The 21,808-nt window shown below is 36.3% G+C and overlaps 1 protein-coding gene across 1 annotated transcript; it reads left to right on the top strand.

The window, feature by feature from the left end:
- Positions 1-4,178: 4,178 nt before the first annotated feature.
- On the top strand, positions 4,179-6,014 carry LOC125234117. Its single transcript, XM_048140306.1, has 3 exons — positions 4,179-4,619; positions 5,007-5,204; positions 5,858-6,014. Exons 1-3 carry the CDS (start codon positions 4,253-4,255, stop codon positions 5,950-5,952), a joined length of 660 nt encoding a protein of 219 aa, XP_047996263.1. The 5' UTR covers positions 4,179-4,252; the 3' UTR covers positions 5,953-6,014.
- The last annotated feature ends 15,794 nt before the right edge of the window (positions 6,015-21,808 follow it).

Below are 21,808 nucleotides of genomic sequence, written 5' to 3'. Positions count from 1 at the left end.
ACGAATGAATCGGGATATAGCTACCAGGGTCGGATGTTACGTTTGATGTTTACATGGTTTAATTTAAAAGTAATATTTTTACTCCCATATTTCATGGAATCTTTTTCCTAAATATTCTGATAATAATGCTATGTTTTGTACAGTCAAGAACACAGCTGTGAACACCTTAATGTTCCGGCAATAAAAGTTCTGTATTCATATTTTTGGCACTTTGTATTAACAGCGATGTTGTTGACTGTACCTATATTTTCTATATGTTACGTTACGTCAATTTAAATTGTATTTCTCAATAATATTTAGCGAACATAGTATGCTTCCATCATCATTGGCCACGACATCTTAGCACATGATTGTTCCAGTGATTTTATTGTGTGGTGCTGGTACATCGTCTTAATTTGGAAATATTTCATGTGTTACAGATTACAGAACATCCCAGTTGAAAAATACTATAAGTTTTCCATCTTTTAAAGAATTTCAGTTGCATATGAATTTATTATGACATACCGTTTGGGAATACCTCCCTTTATTCAAACAATCTCACGTACGACCGACATTTCAAAATGGCCACGTTTTAACCTAATACAAATTCTTTCGAATTGACGACGTGCAAAGGCATATTTCATAAGCTGGAAAATATGTAGCGTATGTGCGGAGAAATGACTATGAACATTTTGTAACGGACGTTGTAGTTTTATCAGAGAATAGTTTTGTGCCAGGCTGAAAGAACAATTCGGTTTTTGGGATATTAAATTGGTGTGACTTTTTCATATGGCGTGTATGTATATTGTATATGGCAACTTTATTTCGATAGGTACCATGTTCTTTGATTTCATGGCAATTGGAAAAGTAGCGAAGAAACCAAACTTGAAGTGATTCTATCTTTGGTTGTGTGTCTTAATTGCAATATTCGCAGTAGTATTTTACCTACGTTTTAGTATTTAGAATACCTTAATGTAAATGAAAATGTATGAGTTGCCAGTTTGATTTTTTACAGTTAGGTACTTGTATATTGGTGTGATGATAGTTATTTGTTTTACAAGGGGGCAAAGTAGTTGTTTAACCGCACGTGCCAATATTGATACCCGAGCAAGTGAAAGATTCCAATATTGAACCGCGATCGTAGCGAGTGGTTCAAAAAATGGAATCTTGAGCGTTGCGAGGGTTTCAAGGCACGAAGGTGAAAAAAATGTTGTGTTTCACTCGGTGGCAAAGTTTATATGCAGCACTCTAGATTCCACTTTTTGAACCACTCGCAACATTGGAATCTTTCGAGTGCTCTGGGGGGTTACCATGACGTACTAAAGACGTTCAGTTTAGGTTGAGAGAAAGGGACACAGCTATAGCAGTTACATAGCTCCGTCCCTCTCTCTCAACCTAAACTGAACGTCTTTAGTACGTCATGGTAACCCCCTGTTAGCAGTATTGGCACGTGCGGTTGAACAACTACTTTGCCCCCTTGTAAAACAAGTGACTATTTTTGGTACGTACGTAATCCAAAATCAATTTTCAGTTCCAAATTCAAATAAGTACAAAGCAAATACTAAGCAACTCTTTGAATAGAAAGCCTATCACATAAGGGCAGAAGCACCTATCGAATATATTCATAATAAATACCCTATATGAAACAATAGCCTTTTCCAAATCACACAAGCCTTCGGAAGCTCACACTCACCGTATAAGATGTCAGAATGGAGGGCTCTTCAAAGAATGCGTCAAAGTAACTCGCCGGATGTGTCAATTTGCCGTCATCTTGAAATCGGAACTTGTTCCTTTTTGTTTAACTTGACCTAGAAGGGAGGGTTAAAAGAACAAAGACTGTAGGTATTAGGTAAATTATATACCTTTATACAGAGTGTAACAAAAATGGTGGTGATCCGTTTAAGGGCGTACTCAGTATCGTATTCTTATCAGGAAAAAGTAGAAGAAAATTTTTTTTCGCTAAAAAAATTTTCACTTTTGTATGAGCCGGGCCGCGCAAATCGGTCGAATCTCCATACAAAGATAAAAAAAAATTTTGCGAAAAAATTTTTTTATCCTACTTTTTCCTGATGAGAATACGATACTGAATACGCCCTTAAACGGATCACCACCATTTTTGTTACACCCTGTATGTACAAGCATATACAGTGAGCTGCAAAGTTGTATGTAGAAATTATGAATGAATTCATTGATAAATTTTTGTTCTGTGGATAAATTGCACCACTGCATTTTTGCAGCTGATAGTACATAAGAAAATATCCTTATGTTTTATGGCGGTTTCTATAGGAGGTATTTTTTTGAATTTCATTAATCTTTCAATAAAAAGGAGTGTACAAGTTTCTAATGGGTTAGCAACGCACATGTGACACTCGTGGCACTTTATTCCTTTAATCTTGACTGTTTTCAAGAATAAATTATTCTATTCTATTCTACTCCTTGAGTTGTAAGCGTTCACAGGTTACGGTGATCGCTTTCCACCATGCGGACCATATGTTTGTTTGCCACCGACGTATAAGGTGACGGACCCAATCATGGACAGTTTAAGAAAAAAATTCGCCTGTTTTTGATATTTCACTGATAAATGTAAAAATTCTACCGCCAAGCGTGTTAAATCTTGAATGTCCTATCCTTCTTCTACATTTCAAGCGTATTGCAGAATAGATACTCCTATTGGTTTCTTCATAGTTAACAAATTAAAACTAGGTGTTTTTTCTCCAATTATGGACGGCAGTTCTCCAGTAATGGATCCCCCATTATGGACAGTGAAATAAGTTTAAAATTTTACTTTTAAAGCCAACTGATACGCAATGAGTCAATTTTATACACCATAAATACAATTAGTTTGGGTTATTTTAACATAGGATTGTTTCTTGTAAATTTTGGTTTTGTAAATTGTTCCTTGTCCATCATAGGAGGTAGGCAGTTTTTCGGGTCCAGTAATGGACACTCGCAAAATAACGTCATTTCTTTATATTTTTGGAGCAACAAACTAGTATGTTTTATACCTTATCTCATGCTTAATGCAGTAAGTAAAACGCATTCAAGATTACACCGTGCGTTATTTTTTTATTATTTTATACATGAACTCATCTCTCTTAGCATCATTACTAAGAATTCGTCTTGATATTTTTTTCAGTAAACTGGTGAATTTTATCTTGTCTCCAAATCCTTCAGAAATAACCGAATTAATTGAAACTTCAAAATTAAACAGTTCTACAACTCTAGTTTATGGTACATAGCGGTCAGTTTTTAGAAACTTATTTTAGATACTTATTTTTAAGGATTTGTGTTTTTTTGTCCATAATGGCATCACCGTCCATTATGGGGTATTTTACCTTAGTAGCAGTCCAGAGATCGGATATTTAATGCGTCATCTCATACTAAAAGTCATTAAAATGACGTAAGTCACTAAGAATGTCGCAAATTCGTCGGATCTCTGCTTATACTTATAATTAACTTTTACACTGTCTTATTAGCGAGTTTAGCGACATTTCAGCTACTGTTACCATACACGAGGTTAAAAATTTAAAATTATTTAGGTACAATCATTATGTTATACAACATTGCGTTCAATATTCTGTTAGGCGCTTAATACAATAAACAACAAAATATTATATTTCAGTGGAGTTAAGGAATTCAGCCGACGTATTATGCTTCCAATTTTATCACTTATCCACGTCGATAAAGTAGCCGTCACGCTTTGGCAAGTAAGTATGTCAGTGTGACTGTGAGAGCGACAGATGGCGGATGTCTTATCCACGTGGATTTATAAAATTGGAAGCCCGGCGTACCATGCTTCCAATTTTATCACTTATCCACGTGGATAAGACATCTGTCACTCTCACACTGACATACTTGCCAAAGCGTGATAGAAGTCTTATCCACGTGGATAAGTGATAAAATTAGAAGCATGATACGCCGGCTGATACGCCGGCAGCTCTGTACTTAGGGGGAAAGGGGGGTAACTTGGTGAAATACTGGGCTTTTCCCAGGCCTCAGAGGTCACGTAGTATACTACCTATAGGTAAAACTGCAATAATAAACCTTGCTAAACAATATTTTTTTCCCCTCACTAGCTCGGAAACACGTGTTTAGATTAGATTACTGCTGAGAGCACGACCTGTGGTACGTGCAGTCCAATACGCCGTGCTCTCAGCAGGATAGGACATGGAACTAACAGTTATCAATCTATTTAAATATTTTAATAGTGACAATAGTGTTTTATAGACATTACAGTAATTAATTTAGATTGTATACTGTGTGCTGTGAAGTAATGAGTAATTTGAGTGCAATGTCGCTGGCGGACCTTGTGGCCGGGAGGGGCTACGTTAAGGCCAAAATTTCAAGAACTTGTAACTCAGTGAAGATAACTGATTCAAATGAGATGTTACTAAATCAAAAAACTAGATTATTAGAAGCATTCAAAGAATATGAAGATTACAACATAAACATACTAAAGTTAGAATCTAATGACACTGAACCTATTGAGGAATATGAAAATAAATACTTAAATGCATTAACAATTATTGACGAAGAAATCAACAGACGCAATGCCCACTCTCCCTCCACGAGGCCCGAACAGGTGGTAAAATTGCACCAGCCTATCAAGTTACCACCCATAGACATACCTTGCTTTAGTGGTAAGTTCTCAGAGTTTATACCATTTATAAATTTATTTAATTCCCTAATTGACAAAAATGATGCACTTGACAGTGTACATAAACTGTATTATTTGCGATCACACCTAAAGGGTGAACCCTTAGACATAATAAAGAACCTGCCGCTAACTAATACTAGTTATAATGAAGCATTAACAATATTAAATGAAAGATATAACAACAAACTAAAAATCATAAATGAACATATTTGTGTATTGCTTGACCTCAAGCCATTAGTAAAATCAACATCAAGCAGCCTAAGAGAGTTTGTCTCATCTATTAAACAGCAACTAGCAGCTCTAGCCAATCTAGAACCCTCAGTCAAATATTGGGATGCTATAATATTATGTGTACTCTCCCGAAAACTAGATGCCTACACAGCCAGAGCATATCACATGGAGCGGGACGCTGGCACAGACCCAACAATGGAAGGCTTCCTTGACTACCTAGAGAGGCGTGCACTGGCCTTAGAAAATGCTGAACCAGGGACATCGGGACAACCTCGCTACTTGCCTGCTAATAAGACTGTACTAATAGCAACTGAAAAAACGCTGCAGTGTGATTTATGTAAGTCTGCACATAAATTATTTAATTGCAAGGCATTTAAATTACTTACAGTCAATGAAAGAATTAAGTTCGTAAATTCTCAACCCCATTTATGCACGATATGCCTAAATTCACATAAGGGGAAGTGTAGGTTTAAATTCAAGTGCGCTCAATGCAAGCTGGAGCACAATACTCTACTGCATAGTGATGCTACTCAGGCATTTGCATCTCCTGCTACCTTAACAGCAAGGAATATTACTGATGATGAGAATGATGTGCTTCTTCCCACAGCAATAGTAAAGCTTATAGGTAGAGATGGTAAAGAGCTGCATGTGAAGGCGCTCTTAGACCCGTGTTCACAAATGAATTTTATTTCAGATAGGGCTCTACAGTTGTTGAATCTCACTCCCAATCTTACAAATAAAGGCATAACTGGGATAAAAAATATGAAAAGTGAAGTAAAGTATAGTGTACCTGTAGAAATAAAATCTAGAATAACAGATTACAGTGTAATAGCAAACTGTCAGGTTGTAGAGGAAATTACTTGCATGTTACCACAAAACAAATTTGAACTGAGTGACATTTACATTCCTCCTGGAATGCAGTTAGCGGATGAAACATTTAACATCCCAAGTCAAATCGACTTACTAATAGGAGCACAAATCATGTTTCAGGCATTGATACTAACGGGTCCAGCATACCAGCCATCGAGTCACCAGCAGGCGACTGGCAGCGAACAGGGGAAGAATGCAGCTCGATCGCAGTTTGAGCTGTCAACCCAGCCCACCATAGTTAACACCCAATTTGGTCACATTATCGGAGGTGGCCTACCACATCTACTTAGCATGCAATAAGGTAGTATGCAACAAGGTTGTTTTAAAGTGCACTAATTGTGACACTGAACTTTCTGATGCCTTGTCAAAATTTTGGCAAACTGAGAATGTTCCTCAAATTTTCAATGAAAAGTTCTCAGAGCATGAACTATGTGAGGATATATTTCAAAAAACTATTCAACTGAAAAACAATCAATTTCAAGTTGCACTTCCACTGAAACTGCCTCTTGACGTAATCAAGGATGAATTGGGTGACTCATTTCATTTTGCATTAAAAAGATTTAATAATCTTGAGAAGAAATTTGATCAAAATCCTGAATTCTTTGCTGAATATAAGAAATTCATTCATGAATACTTGTCTTTGAACCATGGGCACTATATAGACATAGAATTGTATGATCTGAATAAAGATGCAGTCTATTTCTTAGCACATCATGGAATTATTAAGGAAAGTAAGACCACACATCTCCGTACTGTGTTTGACGGATCTATGAAAACAAATAAAAAGGTATCGCTCAATGATTTTTTACTAAACGGAGCCACGGTTCAAAGAGAATTATTCGATATTATTCTTCTGTTTCGTTTTGGTGACCATACATTCACAACTGACATCAAACGTATGTTCAGAAATATACGTGTATGCAAGGAGCACACATCATTACAAAATATACTTTGGAGGGATTCTCCCAAAGAGAACATCAAATGCATAAGGTTGGATACAGTAAGCTATGGTCTAAAAAGTAGTAATTTTTTAGCAACCCGTTGTCTTGATGAGCTTGCTACTAGATACACAAATGATCTGCCATTAGCATCATTTATTATTAAAAATATGACTTATGTAGACGATGTACTTTACTCTGACAATGATTTAGAGAAGGTTCTTGAGGCTAAGACACAATTACGAAAGCTGTTGAGCTTAGGCAGTTTTGAAACACATAAGTGGTCGTCAAACAATGCTATAATGCTGGCTGACATACCTTCCACTGAACAACACTTTGATGAGTTAGAGTTGCAAAATGATGATTGTAGTTTAAAGGCACTAGGCCTCAATGTAGTGATTAAAGAGGATAAATTTAAAATGTCATGCCCTGAGCCTTTCAATCCTAATAAACTCACAAAGAGGGACATTCTCAGCTATATTAGTAAAATTTATGACCCCATGGGTTTTGTAAGTCCCATCATAGTAAAGGCTAAAGCCATCATGCAGAAGATATGGTTATCAGGCACAGATTGGAATGAGGTACCCCCTCAGGATATAACAAGTGAATGGATCGAGTTTGCATCTAGCTTAGCGGTAATGGAGCCGATTTATATAAACAGAAACATTCATGTGGATCATACAGACACTGTGCAAATCATAGGATTTTCAGATGCCTCCAGTTCAACTGCCTATGGCTGCTGTGTCTACCTGCGCGTCACTGACTGTAAAGGTAAAACTATAATGCATTTGCTCTGCTCTAAGTCCCGAATCAATTCGATTAGCAAGAGTAATACCGTCCCGAGACTTGAACTGGAAGCTGCATTACTCCTATCAAAGCTTGTTGCACAGGTGTATCGCACTCTTAAAGTAAAACTTAACATCAATAATGTTTACCTGTTCGCTGACTCACAAATTTGTCTTGCTTGGCTAAACACACAATTGACAAGACTGCAAGCTTACGTAGCCAACCGAGTCAAGATAATAAAGGAGCTAACAGGTGAGTTCGTCTGGCTTTACGTGAACACCAAAGACAATCCGAGTGATCTTATCAGTCGCGGTGTCAGTCCGCAAGATCTTGCAGCATGTAAAATGTGGTTTTTTGGACCTGAGTTTTTGCATGACAGTGAGTATACATTTAAGTGTATTTTAAATATACCAAACGACCTGCCTGAAGTTAAACCTGCACCAATGCTTGCCAGTCATGTGACTTCTGCTGAGAAAAGTGTGCCGGACAACATCTTCGAGAGATTGCGCAAGTATTCTAGCATCCACAAAATGACTAGGGTTCTGGCATATGTTTAAAGATTTTGTAATAATATTAAAACTGAAAAGCCAAGGCTTCATACAGATTTCTTGTCAAGCAACGAACTACATCAAGCTCTTATGCTTATAATTAAATATGAGCAATCTAACCAATTTAAGGATGAGATACATTCATTACATAAAGGCCAATCTGTGAAAGGAAAGTTAATCTCATTGAATCCATTTATTGACAAAACAGGGCTGCTGCGAGTTGGTGGCAGATTACATCACTCTAACATCCCATATTTACAAAAACACCCAATCATTCTACCAAAGAACTCTATAATAACTAAACTTATCATAACTAGTGAGCATTTGAAATTATTGCATAAAGGTCCTACACTGGTGCTTACCAATTTGAGTCAGCGATACTGGATCATAAATGGATTGAATGAAGTGAAAAAGATCACTCAAAAATGTATAACCTGTTTTAAGCAAAAGGCTATAGCTGCCAAACAACTGATGGGTTCCTTGCCGGCCGAGAGGGTAACTGCAACCACTCGTGCATTTATTAAAGTAGGAATGGATTTTGCAGGACCAATCAATGTTAAATTATCACGTATACGAAGATCTGTTGTTGGTAAAGGCTACATATGTGTTTTTGTATGTATGACAACTAAAGCGCTACATCTTGAGCTAGCCTCTGACCTCACAACAGATACATTTCTAGCATGCTTGAAACGTTTTATATCAAGGCGTGGTATACCAAGCGATATCTATTCTGACAATGCCAGTACGTTTAAATCTGCAAGGAACCATCTAATTGAACTGTATAAACTGCATTCTGACAAAGCCCATCAAGAGTTGGTACATAATTATACTGCCTCTAAAGGTATAAATTTCCATAACATTCCGTGTTACTCCCCAAACTACGGGGGCCTTTGGGAATCAAGTGTATCTCTTACCAAATACCATTTAAAAAGAGTATTACAAAAAAATGTATTAACCTATGAACAATTGAATAGCTTGATAGTGGAAATAGAAGCTATCTGTAATTCTAGACCCCTTATACCTATATCATCAGATATTAATGACTATTGTTATTTAACACCTGGACATTTCATTATAGGAACTGCCTTAACAATGTATCCTGAAACAGATGTACTTAATATACCACAAAATAGAATAAAATTTTGGCAACAATGTATTCAGTTAAAACAATCTTTTTGGAAAATGTGGTACAAACAGTATCTTAACACCTTACAAAACAGACCTAAATGGTATCAAACTAATAAAAATATTGATAAAGGAGATCTTGTAATCTTAAGAGAAGATAATTGTCCGCCTATGTCATGGCCCTTGGCCAGAGTTACCAAAACCTTTCCGGGGCATGATGGTTTAGTGAGAGCAGTTGAAGTTCGTATGGTTAATGGTAAAACACATACTCGCTCTATCACTAAAGTAAGCCTGCTCCCTTTAAATGATAATTAAATAATTATAATGTTCTATAAGCTAATTTGCAATACTACTGTATTCATTACTGTATCCTACTATGCCTTGTATTCAAATTAAATAATTATTGTCATTGACTTTGTTCAATACTTACTTATACTTAAGGAATAAAATTGGGATAAATACTCCAAATGATGATTGTTTTCAAAATAATTGTTTAAGTTATTATTAATAAGTGTAATTTCAACATTTGCCTGGCCGCGGAACATGTTGACGGTATTGCCAACATAAAAGTGTTATTCTGATTTGTTATCTGTAGTATAAATGTAGCCAAGGATTGGTTACCCTTTATTATTATCTGTGTCTTTCTCTTCTCCAACTATGGCCGCCATGAGCGGGTGCTATTTTATATTGTAATTGTGAAAGTACAATAAACCAGTGAAAATAACCAGCCTCCTTTTTAATGATACAGTCCAACTAAGTAATAAACTCAACACTACCTGTGGAACTACTGGAAGCAGTGATAAACGCATCTTTTGCGTTGTAGTTTCCTCGCTATAGTGAGGGGAAAAGTTTTGTGTTACACTCGGGTGCAAATGTATTTTACTTCTCGTGTGTTAAAAAACTCGCAAGTTCAGGATTCTATTCTCGAACCACTCGCTTCGCTCGTGGTTCAACTATAGAATCCTTTCACTTGCTCGTTTTTCAATTCCACACTCGGTGTTAAAATACAACTTTGCCCCCTTGTATAACAAATAACTATTAACCCCCGACGCAAAAACGACAGGGTGTTATAATTTTGACGTGTCTGTCTATCTCTCTGTCTAATTGTGTGTCTGTCTGTGGCATCGTAGCTCCCGAATGGATGAACCGGTTTAGATTTGTTTTTTTTTGTCTGAAAGCTGAGTTAGTCAGGAGTGTTCTTAGCCATGTTTCATGAAAATCGGTCTACTACGTCGTGGTCGGGGGTTTTTTCAAAATTTTAATTTTGTGGTTATAAAAACTTAACCACTCAAAACATTAGCTAATCTAATTTTCCCGCCATTTGCAATTAAATTTGAAACAGCGCCAATAAAGAACAGAGGCTGATAAAAGTTAATCATTATTACAAAATTCCAATTATCATAAAAGCGTTGGACACCCCAGAACCTCTACCAAGAGATTTTGTCGTTTAAGCCTGGCATCCACTATGGCGAAATCGAGCTGCGTCGAATCGAGCATATTTTGAAAAGAAGTTGCCCGCCGAGTTTCTTGCCGGTCCCATAGTGGATACCCCCCTCCCAACTGAGGGGGGACTAGGGAATGCAATTACCGGTCGTTTTTCAAAACCGGTAATTTACCGACATAGCGTAAGCAAAACCGGTAAACCGGTAATTTCCCGGTTTTTATTTTATTTCATGAAAAATCAATATTTTCCGTCAAAATCGATACTTAAGTAGTTTTTTAGTAGTGTTCATTAAACTACCACTTTCAAAAGACAAATATTAATAATGAAATCTTGAAAAAAGCAGGTTTTAGGTCTTTGTTACAAAAAATAAATATATTTTAGATGCTAAATGTTACAGTTAGCAATCATCTTCGATAAAATCAACTAAGACACTAGAAATTATAACAGGTTATTAAAATATCACGTATTTGTAATTGTGTAAAGGACAACTACAGGACCTAATAAGGGTCCCAAGCCAGAAAAGTGCTATTACACAGCAGGTTATGTCACATCCTGGACTGGCAGATCCCGCAAAAACAGGCAAGTTTCGTCAAGGGCAAAGGTGGGAACAGATCCTAAATGTACGTCTATTGAGAGAGATGGCTTACGAATTCAGTACTTCGATGATCCTCTGCTTCATCGACTATAGCAAAGCCTTTGACTGCATCGTTTTGACATCAAGCATAATTGGTAGCCATAGCTGGGCACCGTTAATCAAATAGTTAACTTCGATAATCGCTAATCCGTTACTATAAAAGTTAACTTCGTTAATCGTTAAAGCGATACATTTCAACAAATTTAACGGAAGTTAAAGTTAATCGATAATCCGTTAATCGCTATAAAAAAACTCTACTCAACTATTTAGTCTTTGCGTAAGTTTAAAATGTTAATAAATATCAGTCTTTGGACTTATATCGACGTTGGTTCGGTAAATTCTAGGTTTTATATGTTTTATTGGGTCAATCATGCGGTCGTAGTCATGGTGCGTAGGTTCCTCGGATTGATACACCTCTAATCGAAGTTGTGATCCACGGTAACTTGGTAGATAGCACGGCCCGCCGAATTCTGCACTGGTCTGGCTTGATACGTCGGTTGCGCGATTTGTGTGTCATGCCTGATGAGCCGGAAAACTACCCCTTGTACCTCTCAGACTCACCAAATCGAAAAAGCTCGTTCATGCCATTGGTCGCAAGGTTTATAATCATCTTCCGAGTGAGGTCGTCGGGGCTCCTAAATAGTGCGTCAGTGTTTAAAATTAAATTGAAAAACTGGCTTATCGAGCAGGCCTTCTATAACTACAATGAGTTATTTATAATAAGATAATTTTATTGTACTTTCATTATACTGTTGTATTTTATATTAATTCAGGGAGCGTACTTTTCGTGCCGATGACATCAATTTGACGTCACGCTCCATATAGGGTGATCACAAATTGTTTTATTGTAAATTATTAATCATTAGTCATCAATCATTTTAAGTTATGAATTTCTTTGCATGGTAATGAATGCAAGAAGGATGGTGTGCTTTACGTTAGAGATAAATTCTCTTTTCTACGTATTTATTGTAATGTGTTGTTAATAAATACTATTTAATTAAATTTATTTATAAAAACAAATCAAATAATTTTATTCACGTTTCACATTTCAAGTAGGTATTATTTATGCCACATGTAAATGGACTACTGTATTTGAAGTAATTTGTACACGATTAAAATGATTGACGACTAATGATTAATAATTTACAATAAAACTATTTGGGATCACCCTATACGGAGCGTGACGTCAGATTAATGTCATCGGCATGAAAAGTACGCTCCCTGTATATTATTGTACAGAAGTGTAAATGTGATTTGACATGTAATATGATTTTACCAATAAATATGATTATGATTATGATTTACATTCTATTTCGCAGTTAGTGATCCAAAGCCACCAATTTGTCTGTAGAATGTGAATTTACGTGAAAATCCTATGTTTCGCCTTACTCCGGGCTTTTACAGTAGCGGTCAGAGCAAGTTTTACTCGGCGCGTGCGGAACTGGATTAACGATTAACGGACTCGAAGAAATTTAACGGAAGTTAACGAATCCGTTAACATTTTTTAAAGTTAACTTAAAAGTTAATCCGTTAACCAAAATGTTAACTTCGTTAATTAACGATTAACGGATTAACGAGTTAATGCCCAGCTATGTTGGTAGCTTTCATTGAAACTCCGTTGAAAAAGGAAACTGAATCGTTAGAGTAACTTCAAGCCCTTTTACTTTTTTAAAAGGTGTCGATAAGGTTGCCCGTCAGCTGCCTACGGTTAAAATATTATCAGGAGAACCTGCGGAAGCTGGGAGGGAGGAATCATCATTGGTGGACACCAAAATAACGAACCTTAGATACTTAGATAGGCAAATAACACCAATTTTCTAACCGCAATGAAGCGGAAATGGTTGATATCACTGGTAAAATGGAACGCATCAGTCTGGAAACGGATCTCAAGATTAACCACAGTAAAAACCAAGCTCATGGTGGTGGATTGTGGTAGGTAGATACAACACACAGGTGCTCTTAGGCCAGTAACAGTAGATGACTTCATATACTTCGGCGCAAACATCGACAATCCCGGTTCCTCTAAAAATAAATCAGAATAAGCATAGGAATGGCCAAAAGAGACCCAGCTACAAGGATTATTTCCATAATTCTTGGTTCCTAAGAACCGCATGTCTGTAGAAAAACCAAAACTGGAGCTGAGACTTGAAGTCTGAAAAAGGCTGCAACCGCATTGACGCTTTCGAGATGTGGTGCTAGATGAAGATTTTGCAAATACCCTGGATTGACGGAAGGCAACAAATGTGTCTTACGCGAATTGAAAATCAACACCAGGTTATCAACCATCTGTTTACGTAGAATATTGGAGTTTTTGGAGGGGAAAAGGCCACAACCTTGAGCAACTGGCAAGGTTGATCGCTAACGATCCAGAGGTCGCAGTCCAACAAGATGGACAGATGAGATCCCTTCCACCCTCTACACCCAACTTCAGAACCGGAACAGAAAGTCAGAATAAAATTGATTCTATTGGGACTTCACCAATGAAGCCAGCCTCAACCAGCAATCAACCTCAGCAATGAAGATACCAATGAAAGGAGGAGGGAGTCTTATCTTTAAAGCTAATCAAATATTTATATAACAATGAGTGAATTAATGGAGGATAATCATTCGGGGTCTGGAATTTATGAAACCAACTGTGGACATTCCACACTTGTTGGTTTTATAGAAATCAGATTTTTTTATCTTGGAACCGACAATGCAGGCACGGACTCTAGCCGCCGCGAGCACTCATGCCTGATGATGGGTCTCCAACTCTCCATATGACATGAAACATGTCGCCAGACATAGGAACGTTTATGAAACGACAACCATTCATCCCTCTCGCACGTGGGTAAGATAATTATAACAGACATGCTTTCAATACTACAATATAGCATAGAAATGACACAAAAAAGAAACATTTTCGTGGAGAAAACGAATTCTTGCTAAATAAAGTGTCTACCAGAAGTATCTATAAGTGTTTATTTAAGAAGAAATGGCGACAGAAGTGCTTTTTGTAGTAATTTTTAAGTAAATTTAAATTTCGGTAAAAAACCGGTTTTGGAGTATAATTACCGGTAATTTACCGAACCTAAATTGGGCAAAATTACCGGGAAACCGGTAAACCGGTTTACCGGTTTGCATTCCCTAGGGGGGACTGAAATCTTCTCGAGGCCGCGTAGGGTTAGAGCCGGCGTAGCTTTATTTGACGTTCATATGCGCATTGTAATATGCCTACTTGAAAAATTAATATTTCATTTCGAGTTCTCATACATTTAAAAAAAAATGCGATTCGACGCGGCTCTATTCCGCCTTAGTGCGTTTTCACATTATCCGATCCGATATCGGATGTCCCACGGGAAATGACATTTATTGTACGCAAAAACAATAGGGTGTTATAAGATTGACGTGTCTGTCTGTCTGTGTGTGTGTGTGTGTTTCTATCTGTGGCCTCGTAGCTCCTGAACGGATGAACTGATTCAGAGTTAGTTTTTTTTTGTTTAAAAGCTAAATTCAGCTTCAGGAGTGTTCTTAGTCATGTCTCGTGAAAATCGATCCACTCTGTCGGGAGTTTTTTCAAAATTTTAATTTCGTGGTTAGATTATTACTTAAGGTATTCTACCTATGTGCACTGTTGAGTGCATACGTTACACAGAGGGTTATTTTAAGAACTATACCGCCGTCCCTGAAACGTTGTAGGTCAGTTTAAAATGTGAATTGTAATTACGCAATTGGAATTATTATACCTAAGTATTATGTGTAACAATCGTAAATAGTTATTTGTTATACAAGGGGGCAAAGTTGTATTTTAACGCCGAGTGTGGGATTGAAAAACGAGCAAGTGAAAGGATCCTATAGTTGAACCACGAGCGAAGCGAGTGGTTCGAGAATAGAATCCTGAACTTGCGAGTTTTTTAACACACGAGAAGTAAAATACATTTGCACCCGAGTGTAACACAAAACTTTTCCCCTCACTATAGCGAGGAAACTACAACGCGAAAAATGCGTTTATCACTGCTTCCAGTAGTTCCATAGGTGGTAAATCATCTTTATTACTAGATTCACCTACTTTTATCAATTTTAAAGCAGTTAATTTGACTTCATTCAAGGTCAAATTACTTTACCCACTAGTGGATAAAATGCGTTATTACCCGCTGGTATTAAAGGACAAAACACGTGTTTCCGAGCTAGTGAGGGGAAAAGTAGTTTTCCCCTCTACCTCGGAAACACGTGTTTTGTCCTTTAATACCAGTGAGTAAAAACGCATTTTATCCACTAGTGAGTAAAGTAATTTGGCCTTGAATAAAGTCAAATTAACTGCTTTAAAATTGATAAAAGTAGTTTAATCTAGTATTAAAGATGATTTACCACCTGTGAAACTACTGGAAGCAGTGATAAACGCAGTTTTTGCGTTGTAGTTTCCTCGCTATAGTGAGGGGAAAAGTTTTGTGTTACACTCGGGTGCAAATGTATTTTACTTCTCGTGTGTTAAAAAACTCGCAAGTTCAGGATTCTATTCTCGAACCACTCGCTTCGCTCGTGATTCAACTATAGAATCCTTTCACTTGCTCGTTTTTCAATTCCACACTCGGCGTTAAAATACAACTTTGCCCCCTTGTCAAATAACTATTTTCTACTCGTCAACTTTAATCTGTCAATTAGGATACCACAGAATAAACTTTAAGTGCTGACTTTTCAGTGTTAGATAGTCTTTGACACTTAGTCAACTATAATATTTCATTACAGTTCATTTTTAGTTAACTGTAATAATTTCGAAAATAGAACTTCATACAAGTTCTTTACTAATTTGCCTGGCAAATTTTTCTGCATCTGAAACACGTTTCTTTTTATCTATCGCGTTATGGACCAATCAGACGGTTATTACAAACAATTGGTTGCCAGGTAATTCGATGTCTCTCGTACCGTACCTACTATTAGGTAACATGGTACTCGACTGAAAAGCTTTGTATTATATCACGATTGTATAAAATACTATTACAGATAATATTCTGCCCAGTAGGTACCACTTAATCAAAGCACTCCAATTCACTACAACTTTAATTAAACAGAAACATAGTACAGATCAGCCAGATCATTAATAAAGACAGTGCAACAATTTATTAGCCTTCATACCCTCGTCACTGTTAATTTACCCCAGTATATGAACATCTCAGACTTTAGAAACACAGATTCAATACAATCATTGTAATGGTGGCCGATTCTAATTTTCTAGCAATTTTGTTGCAGCATTTTCTGCATTGCTTATTTGGTTATAGTATGTAAAAAAAAAACCGCCTATTTCTATTGACAAACTACGAGTGTCAGAGTACAGTGCGAAAAAAAAACAAGTAGAAAAAATGAGGGCGCCACTTTCTTCGTAATGTCACATTTTGACGTAAAGTGCGTAAACATGGCAACACTTTCGTATGGTAATTAATTGGCTAAATATTATCTAATTTCTACTATTCTACTATTGTCGAAATTATTAAGTGAGATACGTTTGTTTGAGATGTAGAAGAAATACTTAACTAACGAATAGGTAGGTAAATGATGTGATTCTCATGTTATGTCGCACTACTCGCTGTGTAAAGTTTGTTAAGAAATAGAAATTTCCGTCACTAGAAAATAGCGGCAAATTAAAAAAAAAAGGAGACGTGAACGTTTATTGTCCCATAAAAAATTTGGATTTCGCTCTTTTTCCTAGTAAGGTACAGCGGGGCAAATCTCGACTGGGGGGGCAAATGTAACTGGTCCATTTTTTCCATGTTTTAGGTACAATGTTTGCATTATTAAATAGAGTGTCCACCGGTTATACAGAGTGGGGCCTGTAACAAAGGCGAAGAATTGAACTCTAGGCTATTCTCCTTATACTGATCAACATTTGTTCGGCGACTTTTAAAAATAACTTGTATTTTGATTTTTATCACCCTTGAAAGTTTTTTCTAAGAGGTAATGTATTGCGAATTCTGTTAAGTCTTAAGTGTGACAGACAACGTCAATGACAACAATAATGGCGTACATTGAAGCTAATATTTATTTTGTATGAAAAATTAAAAATTTAAAGACTTCATAATTTTTAAAAGTCACTGAACAAATGTTGATCAGTATAAGGAGAATAGCCTACAGTTCAATTCTTCGCCTTTGTTACAGGCCTCACTCTGTATATGGTAGGCTTGTTCACTGGATACATGTAGAACTCAACATTATAGTGTAATAAGGGAAAAAATGGATCAGTTACAATTGCCCCCAGTCGAGATTTGCCCCGCTGTACCTTAACAGAATTTTTTGCCTGTTTAATTATACCTATGCGAAGTAAAGCCTGCAAAGACATTTATTTGTAGACATATTAAATTGAGTGTTTAATTAACAAGTTTGGCAAGTAAACGTTCAGTGATTTCCTCGCAGGTGCTCTGGAGCGGGTTTTATTCAATTTTTTACGTGACTTCCGCCGCGCACCTCCGCTTCCGGTCGGTATTACTGGACTCTTACAGAACGGGCGCACCACAACTTGAAACTATGCCATTAGTTTTTGGCCCTTCAGAATACGGACTCTATACGCTAGATAGTAAGCATTGTATCAAGTTTTTGGTTGTTGTAAAAGTTACCGTTAGGGGGCGTTGTTCACTTTCTGGTGGAGGCTCTGCTCGTCAAAAAAATCAATTTGATTATATTTATCTTGCGACTGATTGACTTGCACTGTCACATAACATTGTGAAAATAAATCTGTGCGCCACTTTTTCGTTATTTTTAATGTAAAATACTTAAACTTGGAAATATTTTTATTTGCTTTGTTTTCCATTTATTTTTTATAATTGTATGTAACACTATTATAAAATTCGTGGCAGCGCCTGAACTAAATTTTTCAAGTACTTATTATTTTTCTGTTACTGAAAGCTGTTGAAAACGAAAGGTTGTTGTAAGCTTGTGGCAGTAGTTCTCGGTAACTTTGTCTAAGTATAGGTATTGCGTTTATTTCAGTTAATATTTTTTATATAGTAGTTTCTGCACAACATGAAACATAAAATATATTTTCTAAAAATATTTTGGTAACTATGTTAACACATCTAAAATATTTAGTGCGTATGTATATGTATGTACCGTTTTACATGTCCTCCTGCCTCAAGTGATTGCTTCAAAACTGTACCATTATACGTTTAGGTACACCGCATGCGAAAACGATTTTCTTCGACTGAAATAGGCAGTGGATGGGTCAGTGAGCTTTGCGAGCCGGAGGAAACCAAATTACACGTTCAAACATGGGCTGGCCTGGGACAATGCAGGCGGTAACACTGTATGGAAGTTAAAACCGAAATATATATAGTATGAATTTTCTGAGGTGAACTTTTCGGTTTTGCCCTAATCTGTTAAACAAAGGCCTTTGTTTCTATTATTCGCGGTGGTTAGCTCCCGTTTCCACAGCACGTGCTAAAGTCTCAGTGTAGTTAAAAAGCAACTATCATGATAGCAATATGGTTCAAATTTATTAAACAGTTTGCAGTGTGCAGGTAACTTTTTTTGAAGATGACAAAACGTGTTATCTCCGAAAGGGCTTTTTATGGATTTGAACTTTATTGCTATCATGATAGTTGCTTTTTAACTACACTGAGACTATACCACGTGCCGTTTAAACGGGAGCTAACCGCAGCGAATAATAGAAACAAAGGCCTTTGTTTAACAGATTAGGGCAAAAGCGAAAAGTGCATCTCAGAAAATTCATACTATAAGTAGTAGTGTGACTAGTTTAAAATAGCACAGGTTAAAATATTTTAAATAAAAGATAATTTAACTCGTGTCAATTATTATGGAAATTCTTAAAATTATATTTTTTTCACTATATCGGTCTGACCTAGCGGTCTAGCAGAACTTCCTTGCGCGGATGTTCATACATCTAGCAAGACTTCAAATACATATACAATACCTACCTACATTCAACGCATATTTTCATGACAAAACTTTCACATAATAAACAACACGCCAATAAATCTTCGACGTCAAGGGCTGAATTTACAAATTCCTTTTTAAGTTAGATGTGTATTTTCACAGACTTAAGGTATATTTCGGACTCCGACTACCATTTAAGGAATATTGTGGAGGAGTAGGCCAAGACCCACAAAGGCCACAAAGGATTGTAGCGCCAACGGAAATAAGTAGTAAGTATTAAACCGGCATTACTGCAGCAAAGAAGATATCCGGAGTGCTAACAATACTACTGCAGTAATATAGCGGTGCAATATTGCTTTGTATTCTGGAGCAATATATATAGTAGGTATAAAAACGACATTTCTACCGCATAATTCAGAATTTGAGCTGCCCTGCTCGAGCTTTTGACAATCTTTGGCAGCAATGCATAAGCAGGTATGTGGCTGCTTAAGTTTTAGCGAAGCGTATGTTGTTTGATACCAACGTATCATACCTACAAACAAAAAACAATGTTGTTGGCAGTAAAGCCACGCTACGCTGCAATACCCCAGCATCAGCAAGTCAAAAACTGCAGTCTCAACCCGAACGGTTCCTTTAGCCGTTAGAAGTATAATTTACGTAGCCATAGCAGCCGCATATATCACGTCAACGCGGTTCATGCTCGGTATGTTTCACAATTTAACTTATGTATCTACTAAAGTAATGAATGTGGCATGGTATATGTAGATAGGTCGAATGTACATAAACACCCTGTTTGTCAGAAGATGTATCGTGTGAAATCCATTAAATGTCTGTATATTCTGTCCACAAAAGACAGACATACAGACAAAATCTGTCAAAAATGGCGAGAAATACAAAATTATTTTCGAATGTGATGCAAAAAAGGCGTCATCTTCAGTTCCATTTTATTTAGCTAACATGTTTCTAGTAAGTAATGGGTACCTACGTAATTTTATTACATTAATTTGAATCGTTTAGCGCATACGACTAAGACATCGCCACCTCTTTTAGATTTGAAGATTCGGTTTACTGACGATTCGCCAAAAAACGTTTCCCAAAGTTTCACATCCCAAACTATTATTCCCAAATTATCATTTCCCAAATAAACGTTTGGCAAAACAACTTATCGCAAATTGACATTTAGCAAAACTTTTTTTGGCAAGTATTTGTTTCCCAAAATATTTACTTGGCCAAATTTCATTTTACCAAATATTATTTAGTCAAAGGTATTGTTAGGCAAAATTTCCATTTCCCAATATATTGTAATTAAATGGCGCACTAGAAAATTGTTTGTTGATTTTATACTTTGTGTCCAAGATTTGTGTGAAATAATGTGTATGTCGTACTTTTTTCCTCCTGCTGCAAATGTCAAGGATGACATTTTCACTTACATCTCCGGATACATTTTATTAAAAAGAAACCTTAATTTATGTTTTCAAGACCATTATGTTCTATTAATTTTTAAGTACTTTAAAAAGCCATTTCCAGTTTGCTCACTGTCAACCTAACACGCTCCTCCTCGCTTCGCTCGTCGTCGCACCTAAACTGACCCTGTCGCACACGAGTTTTCTGTTACAATACTAATAAAATGATTACATTACATTTATGCCTTGTAATATTTATTGTCAAACGTGGTTTTGCATGGTGTAATTTGTAGAAACATTTTTTGACAAAAAAGTGGTTGACAAAATAATTTTGTCCAGTAATTAATTTGACAAAAATAAAGTTGAGCAAACTTTTCTTGTCCAACTGAAGCCTTGGGAATAAAACTGAAATTATCATTTGACAATTTTAAGTTAAATTTGGCAAAAAAATCTTCGGTAAATTAAATTAATCCCGTAGAAATGAAAATGCAAATGCCTAAATAATTTCGAAATTTGCGATGTGAAATTTTGACCAAACATGTTTTTGGGATATAAGTTTTGCCATTAAAAACGTTTGCGAAATAAAGTTTTGTCTAAATAAAATTTGACTAAGTAAAATTGTGCCAAATGATAATTTGACCAAACAAATTCATTGCGAAACATACCTTTGCCAAACAATACTTTGGAAAATGAAACTATTGCGAAATGATTATTGGGAAATGAAATTTGACGAAACGTTTTTTGGCGAAACGGCAGGACACCCCTAGATAATAATATAGAAATACTTTTTTAGTTACCTGAATTTTCGTAAATAGGCTTGTAATATCTTTGAGATTTTTTGGTAGTTTTTACTTTTTGTCTGTTTTCTTTATAGAATCTGGCTAAGTGATGAGAACCAAGCTTGAGGCCCAGTTCGAATATATTTAATCGCCGCCTCAGTTTCTTATCGCTCAATATAATTTGTTTCCAAGTTTTCATCACTTTAGTAGCAGTTCTTAATGATGCATCATCTAAATATCTGAAATGTTAAGTGATATTTTAAGTCACGAAATACCTAACTAAATAAAAATATAGCTTAATCGTAACCACACAACACAAACTCAACAACTTTTAATGCCACTTTGAATGTCTTTTTTTTGTAACAGAAAATAAAAAATGAGTACCCTACACATGACTTTTTGGAACTTACGAAAATATTTTCCATGACAACTCTAATGGCAAGGACGTTATTGCATCTTTCCGTGTTTCACAAAATCCTTTTGAACCAAATACAAAAATACTGTTGGTATACATGACGTTTCTTGTTTCTTTTCATTAGAAAGTAAGAGGGTAG

Source organism: Leguminivora glycinivorella, chromosome 15 (genome assembly GCF_023078275.1).
Source record: "Leguminivora glycinivorella isolate SPB_JAAS2020 chromosome 15, LegGlyc_1.1, whole genome shotgun sequence".
Lineage (NCBI taxonomy): Eukaryota > Metazoa > Arthropoda > Insecta > Lepidoptera > Tortricidae > Leguminivora > Leguminivora glycinivorella.
The sequence above is the reverse complement of the archived record's forward strand: the minus strand, read 5'-3'. Positions and strand labels throughout refer to the sequence as shown.

Excerpts from the sequence above, each read along its gene's own strand:
- LOC125234117 (XM_048140306.1), top strand. The coding sequence starts at position 4,253 with ATGAGTAATTTGAGTGCAATGTCGCTGGCGGACCTTGTGGCCGGGAGG. Across the intron at positions 4,620-5,006 it reads AGACATACCTTGCTTTAGTG|ATGCCTACACAGCCAGAGCA; the intron begins GTAAGTTCTCAG and ends CCCGAAAACTAG. Across the intron at positions 5,205-5,857 it reads AACGCTGCAGTGTGATTTAT|GCATTGATACTAACGGGTCC; the intron begins GTAAGTCTGCAC and ends ATCATGTTTCAG.